The sequence below is a fragment of the Astatotilapia calliptera genome, chromosome 5, assembly GCF_900246225.1.
Source record: "Astatotilapia calliptera chromosome 5, fAstCal1.2, whole genome shotgun sequence".
Classification (NCBI taxonomy): Eukaryota; Metazoa; Chordata; class Actinopteri; order Cichliformes; family Cichlidae; genus Astatotilapia; species Astatotilapia calliptera.
In genome coordinates, this window is record NC_039306.1 from 8639862 (window position 1) to 8653770 (window position 13909).

General features: G+C 40.4%; 1 protein-coding gene across 6 annotated transcripts in view; it reads left to right on the top strand.

Moving 5' to 3' along the window:
- The window catches only part of anks1ab (ankyrin repeat and sterile alpha motif domain containing 1Ab), a 56504-nt gene extending 42843 nt beyond the window's left edge, over window positions 1-13661 (top strand). For 2 of the 6 annotated variants that reach the window (XM_026167043.1, XM_026167047.1), the window contains 9 exons: window positions 368-475; window positions 1212-1382; window positions 3206-3343; window positions 3562-3633; window positions 4309-4392; window positions 4508-4645; window positions 5604-5780; window positions 8118-8233; window positions 9056-11262. In XM_026167043.1, the coding sequence (XP_026022828.1) occupies window positions 368-475; window positions 1212-1382; window positions 3206-3343; window positions 3562-3633; window positions 4309-4392; window positions 4508-4645; window positions 5604-5780; window positions 8118-8233; window positions 9056-9278 (1227 nt within the window). In that variant the 3' untranslated portion in view covers window positions 9279-11262. Of the gene's footprint in view, window positions 1-367; window positions 476-1211; window positions 1383-3205; window positions 3344-3561; window positions 3634-4308; window positions 4393-4507; window positions 4646-5603; window positions 5781-8117; window positions 8234-9055; window positions 11263-11327 lie in introns of those variants that run through there. The other 4 variants (XR_003272396.1, XM_026167044.1, XM_026167045.1 and 1 more) reach the window with 4 other exon arrangements.
- Window positions 13662-13909: the final 248 nt, after the last annotated feature.

The window sequence follows — 13909 nt, forward strand, 5'->3', positions numbered from 1 at the left end:
AGTGACACTGTTATGCTTTATCCTTTTCATATGTCACATGTTATCCTACATAAATCAGTAAAGTCTTGTGTGTTTTTTAAGCACTATGTCCAAAAATGGGTCGTAAATTATAGAGCGTCCCGAGAAGGAGACAGTGCGGTACTTCAAGCTTACGGCAAAACAGATTGAGGTTGAATTATTGACGAGAGTCATTTCTGTTTGCCTGTGGATGCCTGCCAGTGAGGGGTGCTTGCCACCAACTCTGTGTCAGTTTATTTTGAATATAAAGTATCTATATTATTTTAGTCTAGATAAAGTCCTGTATGTAAGATATGGATCTAAGAGTACAGGAAAGTCTCATGCTATGCCCTGATGTTGTCCTCTCTAGGTTATTAAGGTTGGTCCTCTGGGTCACAGGAAGAGGATCATTGCCTCTCTAGCAGAGAGACCCTACGAAGAGGCTCCATCTAAGTCCCGTCGTCTGTCCCCAATTATGGTAATGCATTTCATATTTTCTCACATTTTCTCTAGAATTCACAAAAATACGGTCAGCTCTAAAAGATGGAAGATGTTTTTATTTAAAGCACCAGCCAGACTGCAGCAGTGTTAGTGCTGCTATTTAACCACTGTCGACACTTATTCGATTAATAGATCAGATATGCTTAATGTGCTTAGTAAGAAGGATAGCTCTGCTCATACCCTCGGTATAACACACATATTGTGTCACTCTTGTCTGTTATGAGATTTTTTTTTCCCTCAGCATGTTTAGCCTCGTTCCTGTGTGCTGTTATATTTTAGTTTATTTTTTTCTTACTCTACAACAATCCAGACAGAGCTGAAGTGTAAAGCAGCATGGCACGGTTGAGCTGTTTTTCTATACCGACATCATTTTGTGAGAAAATGGATCCTTTTTCTTTTTGCAGCGGAAATCTAATTTTGGAATGAGATTCTTCAATATCATTATGTTCACAACAGTTAAATACTGAGGGCTGATTTCCCAGGCAGATTAAACTGGGCTAAAAAGAATTGAGAATCTCCATGGAAGAGGCTCTTTTTGTCGAGGATTAGGCTTGGATGTAGATCAGGAAAACCAGCCTGTGTAGACAGTGCTTTCAAATCATTAATCTGTGTGTGTGTGTGTGTGTGTGTGTGTGTGTGTGTGTGTGTGTGTGTGTGTGTGTGTGTGTGTGTGTGTGTGTGTGTGTGTGTGTGTGTGTGGATGCGTATGGCAGTTCCATGACCTCCTATCCCAGACCACATCTCCCCTGAGTCAGCTGGACCCCTACACCAGTCGCTCCATGGACATGCTCCTTCCCCTGACCGAGTCAGATCGGAGGCGAAGAGGAGTTGACCAAGACTGTAGTGTATCTCTGCGTTCTTATAGCGAGAGGCCACGTTCTGTAGTGAGTGCCACCTTCTTTTACCTAAATGCTTTTCTCCAACAATGTCTGTAGCTTTCAGCAGATGCAGGAGCACAATCAGGCACAAAGAAATGACAAAGATGCAAAGAAAACAGCCTGTTCTCTGTTTCCGCACACAGAAAACCATTGACAATAAGTCAGTCAGATTAATTGCAAGCCTTTTCTACAAACCCTTGTTTGACCTTCAATCTAACATACATAATATTTACAGTATATTTAGTCTTTCTAGCCATAGGTTTGACATCATTTGTCTTATCCAGTGTCTAACATTTGGGTTTTTCTTGGTACTGAGGCTCATATTATTTCCTGCTTGTTATCAAGTAGAAATAACTTTGGGGGTATTGGTATTCCGTTTTAAATAATCACATCACTCTGACCTCTTCTTTCTTTTTTAAATAAATAAAAGAAACAAATAAATAAATGCTGCCGAAAGTTAAATGTGTTGTGCTGGTCCGGATGTAAAACGAAGTTTTGCATTGAAGGGTGGATGTGCAGAGTGATTGATTAAAGCAAAATGTAACTAGAACCAGTGAAAAAAGCAGAGGTGCATTCAAGGTTGTTGGGTTTTTACATTGTATTTTTGCTGCGTAGCCAGGTCTAAGCAGAGATGTTCAGACATCCTTCCACTCAGCCACCTCCTACAGCTCTTGCTTAGTCCTTAATCTTGGAGATATATAAACTCTCCAGTATGTCCTGGGTCTGCCTGAGGCTCTCCTCTTGATTAGACATACCTGATAAACCTCAACTAGGAGATGTCCTGGAGATATCCTGATCAGCTCATACCACCTTGTGGCTCTAATCTTAAGGATGTGCTCAGATGTACGTAGAAAATACAGTCGATGGAAAGTTTTGGAAACCCACATTTTGGAGCTGACATTTTGAATCAATATAGTTGGAAAACTCAATGTCATATTTAATCATCTGTCTGATATTTTCTCCCTGTCCAAATAAACATTTGAAGCACTGCTGATTCTTAATGAACAAAAACTTGAGTTTATTTCTTATATATAAATATGTGTAATTTTAGCTAATTAAGCTAATCTTAACTTCCATTAAGTCCCCAAACTGATAAATAGAATATAGAAAATATGTGTAAAATATAAAAAAAATAAATTGATGATCATTGTGATGAAGTAGTCTAAGGAAGAAAAAACAAAAAAGACATGAAGTGCCATTGAGCATTTTTTTTTTTTTTGTAGACTATTGTTTCTTCTTTAAGAGAAGAAACCAAGAATAACACAGTGATCAAATCTTAGCATTTGTTAAAGGTCAAACTACAACACAAACAGTGAAGCTGGCATAGCTGCTTTCTGACTCACTGAGGCCAATCTGGAAGCACACGGGAGCATCCACAAATAAGGAAAGGGAATATGGTACCACTGCTGTATAAAAATCAATACTTACAATTTCCATAAAATCTTAGTGTGTAATGATCATCATAAGTATATTTTACTCTGACAGTGATTCATGAAAGCACTGAGCACAGCCTACACTGACCTTAAGGCCCAGCATGCATAATATTTATTCGTTTCCTAGCATAAAAGACTTGCATTAAACTGCTGACCAGACATCTGCCTTCACACTAATGTTCAGCGGTCAGAAACCCTTTACCTTGCCAACTTGATGGATGCACAAATTAGTATTTGAAATGAGTGTGGTTACAAAGATCCTGCAAAACATTGAAAAAATAGCATTTTATCCCCTTTAATATCTACAAAAATTGAACACAAGGCAGAGAATATTTTGTTCTTGGATCAGTCTGTTCTCTTCATTGCATTTAGCAGCCTGTTCATTTGCATCTGCAGGACAGACACAGCGACCGGCATAAAGAGTCTCGTCTAAACCTCCGGCCGCCGAGCCACTCTGCTACCTATGCCACGGTCTCCGCCTGGCATCACCAGCCTGAGAAACTCATTCTGGACTCCTGCGGGTACGAGGCAACAGTAAGTCACTTTTACTGTCTTCAGCATAGATGCCAGAATATGCTGTAAATATGTTATAGATGGACTATTAAACACTATTAAACAAGAAATAGTGTAGAACACTTTTATTCAAATACATCCTGTGCTTGCGATGGCCCGTCTGTGTCTGTAGTTGATTTCGTTTGCCAGCACCAACTTTTAAATCATTTTTTAAATTGTGTTTTGACTCTTTCCTCTAGTATCTAGGATCATTGATAATCAGGGATCTACGAGGGATTGAGTCCACACAAGATGCCTGTGCAAAAATTAGGGTAAGTATTTGCCAATGTCCTTCTAAGAGCAAATGTAAAAGCCATCGTGGTAACACCCAACGCTGACGCGTGGTTGGGGAGAGAGCTATAACTTTATGTATAGAATAACCAGTTAAACATACTTTTTTTTTTTAAATTTGAAAAAATTGGTGGTATTTTCCCAAAATAAGGTTTAAAAAGCCTTTTTTTTTCTTACAGGTTCTTGCCGGTTGATTTTTTTTTTTACTAATTTAATTTACATTGTGGGCAAACACCATGCTAGTTCATGCCATCAATCCAATAATAAATAAATTTTTAAGTCCACTAAAATACAATAAAGTAACAACTAGATGTATCTGGCAGCAAACAGCTGAAACTAAACCTTTAACTTGCTTTCATGTGAGCAGCAATACTGTTGGTTCATGATCTGTGTTCAGGTTATTATAAAGGAGATGATCAGGCATATTGGTTCAAAAGAGCTGATGTTCGGGGGTTGGGAGGCAGTCGTCTGCTGCGACTGGTGAAAACATGAGGGGAAAGAAGAGAGAAAAAAGAAGTATGAAACAGGACAAAGCCTAAATTGTAATAACAATAACTGAAAAGTGTTTTTATCCGTCATAACAATTAATAAACTCCCCAAAACAGGCAGTGATTTTTTTTCTTTATTCTCACTTATTCTTTTTGTATCTATTCCAGAAATCCAAGGACTCCAAAAAGGGTCCAGTTGTCATACTGTCCATTACCTATAGAGGTGTTAAGTTCATCGATGCAGCCACAAAGGTAATGGGAATTATTGATTATTGACCTGTCCAATGCAAACACTGCTGTCGACTTTCTCACTGTCCATTAGTGGTTGATTCCCATTTAGCGCTCACTTCATTCCTGTCTTCATTAGACTATAGTAGCAGAACATGAGATCAGGAACATCTCATGTGCCGCGCAAGACCCAGATGACCTCTGCACATTTGCATACATTACCAAGGATCTGAAGAGCGGCCACCACTTCTGTCATGTCTTCAGCACTGTGGAAGTGGTGAGTAACATCAGCCCTGTGATTGATTTAATAGAATTAGAACTATAAGCATAATACACTGTAATTATGCTAATATATTAAAATAATCCACTACAGACAGCCCCATATTTTCATATCATTGTGGAACATTTTGCAAATTTTGGGGTAAATAAAGAAAGAAAACCAAAATGTCCCATTGTAGGACGTCATATATCCTGCAGTTAAACCTGCCTTGAGCATCCTATGGATTATTTTCTTGATTGGCTCATCAAATAGCTTGATTAAAGACCCACTCCTGCTATGCATGGCATTTCCATGCACAAGCACAAATTATGTTGTCATTTGAGTCGAAAGGTCTGTTAAAAGGTCAGCAGTGAGGTTTCATTTTTGGCAGCTCGACCACTGTGGGGGCACTTTAACTGCAGGGAAAAAATTTTTGTTTGTGGGTTTGTTTGTTTTTTTTTAATGAACTGCATTGAAAAAGATCTTTACAGGACCAAAAAAAACACTGCTGAGCCTCGATTATTTATACTTCACACAGTTCCTCCATGCACAGAATGTCAGATTAAAAACTGCTTTAGCTTTTCTCTGTAAATGCATCATATTTAAACAAGAGCCTGTGGATAATTATACAAAGTAATTATCCTAAAAATGTGAAGAGCAGCGCTTTTGTGTGCTGCGAATTTGCTGAAAACAAGTGTTTGCTAACCAAATTGAATAGTGGTTAACTCAAAACAAATACTGTAACACGTTCAGAAGACTTTTTTAGTCCAAGCTTTGTAGCGTAACTAATACAAGGTGCTTAGTTGTGTTTTTTTATGGAAATTAAATGTTTACTGAGCACACAAGCAAAGTGCATAAAGATTTTGTCTTTGTTGTGTGCGGTCATTTAAAGTCAGCTGTTAAAAAGTTGTTTTTGCCTGCTTTGCTTTTCGTCACATATTTCAGTACAATGAATCTTTATTTTCCACTCACACAGACACAGACCTACGAGATCATCCTAACGCTGGGACAGGCATTTGAGGTGGCTTATCAGATGGCGATTCAGTCCAGGGCGAGACACTACATGCCTCCTTCATCTCTGGGCTCTGAGGTCATAGACACCAAAACCAGCCGTCCTGTATCTCAGTCCTGGAGCAGCATGCGAAGATCAGCAGTGAGTACCAGCCTATAAAACCTTAAGAAAATCGTGGCGAACGTGTGCATCTCTGAGTGCATTTGAGTGGTGAGGTTGCTCTACACGTTAAAACCAAAGCGGGTGTGAAGGAACATATTGTGCAGTCATACTTCAAAATAGGTAGACAGACCCTGTGACCCACTTTTTCTCCACTGCTGAACCCCTAATGGGCCACCTACAAAGGAGGATTTGCTGTGCGTGTGGTAGAAAGTGATGAGTCATTACTTTGCTCTGTGAGTCACTCCAATCAGAGGAGACTTTCTTTTTGTGCATATGTGAAGCGTGATGAATGATTCCTTTTATTTGTTGCTAACAGTGGGGTGGGAGGAGGTGTGTGATTTCCTCTGGGATTTTTCTAAGCTTGTGCACAGCCTCGTTGGTCGGAACCACCCGCTGCTTCCTCACTTCTGATTGAGTGTGCTGCATAAATGTTCAGGTATACCCTGAGCATTGATGTATTGACCTTTCAGGCTGCATATAATAAGCACTCAGTGATCACTGTCACCTGAGAGCGCTGCACAGCCACCACTAGGAGCATGCACGCACACACACTGCTGGACCACTTGCTTATTCAGAGACACAAATCACATTGTTTTACTACCTGCCTGCAAGGATAATATATGGAGTGATCACAGAGCTGCATAATGAGCCTGCTGGTTGTTTAAGTTTTAGATGAGAAGAGTGGGGGGGGGGGCTGATTTCTGTCAGCTGCGATTTGTTTTAATACACTTCGCTGCTACCAAGTGAAGTGAAACAAAAACTGTGACAATCATGAAGGTTTCTTATGTATTTTACCTAAGAAGAGATTGACTGTTTGCTAAGCCCTGTCCTCTGTAGTTTGCATAAAGACAATATTTCCTAAAACAAAAAATATTTATCAACTGTTACTGTCAGGTTTTTCCCCCCTCTGGTTTTAAAACAAAAATATTGTAAAGGAATCTTAAGTATGCATCTCAAAATGAAAAAAAAAAAAAGTCCAGTGTATGCCCATTGGCCAGATTCGTTAATGGCTGTTTCCCTTAAAGAAATCCAGTTGCGATTGGTCGGTGTATTTCTTACGCCAGGAAAAGCCCCACCCTACTATTATCATTAAAATACATAGTTATCAGAAATAATGCAGTGACTAAAACATATGTCATTAGATGACATGTATACATTACTGTTATTGGGTTAAATAGTACTCAATGACATGACATATTAGGAAACCAAAATATTTGAGTGTTTGCCCATTTAGTGTCAGAGCTTTGAAATAAAGCAGAAAATGGTAAACATAAGTGAAAACAACTGTTAAACCAGTGTGCTAAGACAGATTCAAAAGCTGCACACCTCTGGCTCAATTTCACAAACTTCGCCAGCTCATCATCTATGCACAAATATTTTTTGTTGTGTCTAAAGCTAGCTAACCCTAGTATTTTATCTGTGCTGTGGATAGAATATTTCTAAAAATGCTTTACAAAGATTCCACTGTTAATTAGCGTGATGATCAAATGTTGCTTACTTGAGTAACTTTAGCTGGAGTGTAAATGTGCCCATATTCAATAAAGAAAAGGGCCTAGCCAGTAATGTTAACCTTTGACAGACCCCAGGATGCACTCAGTAAAGGAACAGTGCAAAGTGGATTTCTTAATAATGATGTATGTTCTTGAGTTTCTTGGCTTTGGGAATAAGTTTGTAATCTTTGGTGTGTTTGTTTGCTTTTTAAATTGGAATATAGGAACAACACTGATGCAACCTTCATAGCTGTTTCCAGTATATAATCGCTTCACCGGGATCACTGACAAATATTGATATGTGAATTTGAACAATTTATAGAAATACTGTTACCCTGGACAGTTAATTTCTCAAATCAGATGCATGCACAGTTATTGTAGGTTTGTAGGTACTAAACTAGTCTTCTGGGCATGCTGCTGATTTCTTTAAACAGTAAAAACACTCGTAAATGAATTCCTCACACTTTGCTCCATCTTTACTATAGCCACATGCACGCCACTTGAGCAAGTGGAGAAATCCAACGCTTCACAGACCTGCCATATGGAGGGCCAAAAATGACACAAGTATAAATAAATACTGCCATGCCTAGCTGGAGCTACTAAGCTATAATTGGACCGTCAGTATTCATGGACAGGGTTAAGTAAACAGTCAATGACAAGAAAACTCAAAGATGCTGAGAAATTTGCCCTCTTGAGCTTTAAGGACAGATAATGAACTGCTCGTTCTGCTGCTTCTGGATTTCTACACTGTCTGTTTAGTGCATATAAATTCTCTGTCCCTCTGCGCTCTTCTTTTTTTTAACATGTCTTTATTCTTGTCTTCTTGGTCCTCCTGCTTCCCAGGGTGCCCCTCTGCTCGAATGCCGCTGCTGTCACTGTCACACGTGTACTACCCACCGTCCTTCCTTCCTCCCGTTGCACTCTGTTAGCCCTGGAGTCCAGGTCCTTCTCTTTCCTTTCCTCTATTCAATCCTTAATCATGCATCTTCTTACACACAATTCCCTCTCCTCTTTATTTTTCTTGCATCTGAGTGCTTCGGTGCACCTCGCCTCCACGTTGTGTGGTTATTAGTATTTCAACCATGAACCTCATCCTTTTATTTTCCCATCTCTCATCTTCATCTTACATTTTAGTGTTAAAATGCAATTAGCTCTGTGGTTGGAGCGACTCATTGATGTGATTTACCGTCTTTATATGAAGACTGTTGGCTAAATTATGCCAGTGTGGGTTTAGCCCATTGCGTCAATAACATGATGGCTGAAGTTGTTTCTGCTCGATGGTTTTAAACTGTTTTTAAGATATTTTCAACTGAAGGTGTCTTTCATAAGCAGGAAATTTCAGATTGCCAAACGCCTACGTTGAGATTTTTTTCAAGCTAATTAAAAGTCAAATGTATTTCTAAGTAAATTACTCAGCGTAATGCATGTAGAATTATGTGTCTTTGCCGTTTGTGCTATGACAGTAGCCAATGGTGTAGAGCATGGTGCTTTTGAACTACTAATCAGCGTATGTTTTAACTCCCAGAGGGTCGTATTGTTGGTTTTACTGCCGCTGCTTATACAGGCTGAGGGTCTTTTCTGTCAGACATCATCCATGTTGTGGATTGAGCCCTGAGTGTCTGTGATTATAACATGATCACTGGACTGTACCTCTAATCCACATGCACGTGTGTGAGCTGAGGACTTGTCAGTGTGGCGCAATGGCCTCCACTGCCACACGTCTCACGCCCTCCTCTCGTCCCTCCTCCCTCCCTCCCCCGGCAGATCGACCCCCTGGAGATGGACCCAGACATGCAGTCCCTGGGCAGCACCACCTGGCTCTTGGACCAGCGGGACGCCAACAGGCGCCCTGTCAGCACCAAGTACGAGACCACCATATTCTGAGGCCGGACTCCCACAGCCGCCCCTCTGCACCCCCCTGTATTTTCCTCTGCCCCTGCATCTGGTTCTCTATTTATCTCTCACACTCACACATATATACATGTGAGCCCCGTGCCTTCTCACTGTGATGGTATAGCATCCCTCAGGGCTGCCTACTCCTGCACCCTCCTTTGCCCTGCCCAGCGACCCAAACCAACCTCCTACCTGCCATGACAAACACTCCTGCGGCTCCCCCATGCCTCCCCAACACCCCCTGGCAGCCTCCGTCGCCTGTTGCTGCTACAGCCAATGGCGGAGCTCTGGAACGGATGATCCTGGACTGATCTCATTTTACAGTGGCCCCGCTCTCTCAACCAAACTGCCTCTTCCTCCTCATCCTCCTCTTCCTGACAACTTGCATCTGCCTCCAAATCCCCGATAGCTCCCAGAGGTTGCATCTTTATTATTCTTCCTCTTTCAAGCCATTTTTTTTTTTTAAAAAGTGATTCTCCACAGACAAAACAGGCATGCTCATTTTTTCTCTTGCTCTGTCTAGACTTCACACTGGCTAAAGGCAAGTTGAAGTATTTCCAGAAGTGTTGAGTTTATATTATTTTAAAAATGGTTTTCTGTTAGACGTTTTGGGAAATATGTCTAGCAGAGAATTACGTGAGGATATTGACAGTCTCACAGGTGTATAGTTAATATAAAGCTGAAACAGAAATCACACAGGCTACATATCTCAATAAGCACATTCACCAAAGCATTCTCCCACTGATTATTGACAAATTTCAGCTATTTAACAAATAGCTAAAGAAACGGTCTAATATTATTAGATAGGTTAGATTATAAGTATACTGCACGTTTTAGTTTTCACACCAGCCTAGACACAGGCGACCCCTCCTCTCCCACCCTGGCAACCTCCAGTTACTAGGGGAAAAAAAGTGTAATGGTTGCTGAGGTTATTGGTTGTGAAATTGGTTGCTAAAGCCCATCGTGCAACTTTCCTTGCGATTGTTTTGGTTTCCAGCAGATTGCCACTGGTGCCCGTTGTTCACATGGAAGATGCCAACTCATCTGCAAACACTTGCTAATTATGCACAGAGTGACCATTCATTTTCAAAGTAAAAGGTGCTGTTGAAATGTGTTGCTTGGATGAAAAGAGCAATTTTTACTTTTGAAGGTGAACAGTCTCCAGTTTTAGTCTGCAGTGCACTTCCTAAGGTTTCACTACCACTCGGGAAGTAGCTGTGGCAAGTGTTTATAGACAAGTCACCCTCCTTGATGTAAAGTACAGGTGAACTTGCAGTCTTAACAACCAGTGCAATCACAAGCAAGTTTTTGATGCAGCTCCATTTTAGCAACCAAGTTCACCCAGCAGCAGCCAGAAATCTCCGCAACTAGTCGGGGATTAAATATTTTCCACTAACGACCCGTGGTTGCCAGGGGGACCAGTCTCTAGGCCTGTGTGACTGAGGCCTAACTGAGATGTGGGGTTTTTTTCCAACCTAGCTTTTGTTTTTCCATTCAGTTTAAGTTAACTATAACAACCTCAGTCCACATCCCAAATTTCAAAGTTCCTCCCATCAGGGTCCACAGATTAGGAACCGCTGGGTTAAACAAGCCACATCGTTAGGGAGCTTTAGTGGTGCTGATTGTGTTTCATTTTCTAAAGGCAGGTTAGCTAGTTATAAGATTGTATGCCAAACAGATTAAAGCATTTCTACTTAGTTTATCCCAAAAGTTGGTAAATGTCTGTGTTATAGCAACCAAAACAAAAAACACAACCAAAAAAAGAATGGCTTAAATAAATTCATACAATAAAAATTAAATAACAGCAAAAACTACTGAAAAGAAAGTTACATTTTCAGTTCAGTATCGGTTCTTGTGGCAGCTGAGCTTAATTAAGCACGTGCTCTGCTACCTGTAAATCCAGTCAGCTCCATATTAAATGTACAGTTGTGTCCCCTTGCATAATTCCCAGCAAGCATATTCTCCAAAATGTTAACTTTTTCTTTATTGTGTCTTTTTGGTATCACACAGATAGATTTCTAGTCTGTAGCTTATATTTAGTTTTTTTTTTATTATTATTATTAACATATCTTTTTCATTTACACAATTGTTTGGTTGTTTTGCCTCTCGACAGTTATAATTTTTTTTCTTTCTCCATCTGTAGCCTGTCCTGTCTTACCAGGCATCTACCACTGTGAAGCACTATGAGGAGGCTGCTTTGATAGCATGGGATGCAAGATGGACAATTAATCAATGAAAGACAAAACAGCAACATGCAGCAAACAACTTGTGTTTTCTTTTTGTTGTTGTTGGGGTTTTTTCTACGCATTTGTACAATACTCATAGAAAGACCACAAGGAATCGGTCACGAATCTAATCACTGATGTCTGGACTCAAAACGGACCAAAAACTGAGACCTCGTAAACTCACACAAATACACACATACACATCCCAGAAGGACAATATCAAGGACAACAGCCTTACTTCATTACGGTTATCTATAATCAACTAAAATCCCCTAACCTGCCCGAACACCACCACCCAACAACTGCACGCCTCCACCCTGCTTCTAAAAGACTTTAAAGGCAAAAAAGAAAAGAAAAAAAGGCAACACTTCTTATTTCCTGCTGTATTTAAACTGACTGTGACTAGCTGGGATGACGTTGATGCAGAGATGGTACAGTTTTTGTCAGGATGAGTCTTTGCTCTGGCCTTGTACTGCCCAGTGCCTCTCAGCAGTCGTGGTAGCACTGAGAGCCTGAAAATCACAGCTTCTTCTTATTGTCAGTTTAAACAAAGAAAGAAAAATGAAAAGGAACACTGTGTTTAAAAACATGGCACTATCCCTTTTAAGACCTTGTTTTCTTTTTTTCTTATGGTGCAAATTTGACATTCGTGGATTTTTGTGATACTTTTTGATAGACGGGGCATAACTGAAATGTGGGTTGGGGGGAATGATTACGAAGGGATTGTAAAGAATCCCAACATTACTACCAGAGGCAAAAAAAAAAAAACCATAAACAAAACGTAAACAAAGTTTAAAAAAGAATATTGGGTGTATTAATGAGCCTCTAGCACAATCTGATGCACATATCCCGTCATAGCATCTTATTATCATGATTACTTGAGTAGGTATCCATGCTGTTTCACTCCAGTTTAGAATTAGGTACAGTACATGCAAAGTGTGTTACTTTGAGGGGGTGAAAAGATTTTATTCCACTACATTAAAAGAGCCAAATCTAAATGTTGCTCTGGTGTCGTGTTAATGCGAGTGGATTTGTAATGCTGAGAGCGTGGTACCATTTTTTTTTTTTCTTAAAAGATTTTCCTCCTGCACTGTGACTGAAAAAAAAAGGTCGTCGTGAAGTCGACACATATCTGTGGGTTCTCCCCTGTGTGCACTACCTGCTGTGCGTGCTGTATGCCTTGTTTCTGTCTGTCCTCATGGGAGTTTGGACTCTTACATCACTGGCCACTGTCCTTGTTTTTTGTGTGCTGCGGGAGAAGTGAAGGATTGAGCTCGTGGAGGCTGACTGATTTTATTTTTTTTATTACGGTGTAACCGGCCTGCGTGCGGTACCGTGGCTGTGTCATTGCCACTCTGTTTCTGACTGTTAACTGTTAGCTTCCACTGATGATTGCATGTTGGCAGTGTGTTTGTGTTTTCGTACCCTTTGATGCACTTGGCCTGAGCAGTCTCTCTGTATGTACCGTAGCAGTGTCTCGTCTCCTCTCACTCACCTGCCATTCGCTTTTTACGTTCCCTCTCCCCGTCACACGCCAACTCAGCGCTTCACCCTCATTTCGTTTTGCCATCGTCGTCCAACATTTTGTCACGTATGTTCTCCCATTCTGTGTGTCACCGAAACAACCTGCTCTATTATGGATGCACAATATAAAAGCATTACACTTAAATGAGCAGCAAGCTATTTAAAGCAAGTTTTGGTGGCATGATATCGCTGTGCATGTAACCGCTCTTTTTAACATTGGTGTTTTCCTTGTGTAGCTCGCCCCAGCGTTCAAGTTTCCGGATACCAAGCTGTGAGTTGAAGGGGAGCAGCCGATGCGAGTGTGTTTGTGTGTGTTGAGTTATAGCGGGCAGAGCAGTGTGAAAGAGCTAGAGAGAAACTGAGAGGTAAGCCTTATGCAATGTGCAGGGCCAAACCAGCGCTTACTCTGACATTTAGATCTCACTCCGTATATCCCCTGCTCCTCCACTGCCCCTGAGATGAATCCCAACACAGACTAAAAGGTAAACCGGTAGTCCCACATCACTGGCTAAACAGGACCTGTGTATCACTCCTGTCTTGAGAAAGGTCACTCAGAAAGGTCAAGTCTATTTCCTGGCCTCCGTGTGACTTTCTGATCTTGTTATGTAGGTACTGTAATGTTTAGAGCACTGTAGACCATTAATGATATAGACCATTAATGAGCATTTCTATTGATTCAGGTCTATTGAAAATGTGGGAATTATTATTAAAGGGTAACAAAATGTAGAGGAAAAGAAAAAAAACTGTACCAGCATACAATGCTTTGCCCATGTTTCTGGACAGAGTATGGTTTGTCAATGAAAATGTGATACTGTTTCAAATTTCAAAGCAATATTATATTAATGACATTAAATAATACAAAGACTAAAGAATCCCTCTCACGTCTGTTGTCAGCATTGATTTCTTTTATATGGCTGAGTAGTTAAAAGCAGAAACATTACACCAGCTGTTTAAAATTTAAAGTGACAAATACAAC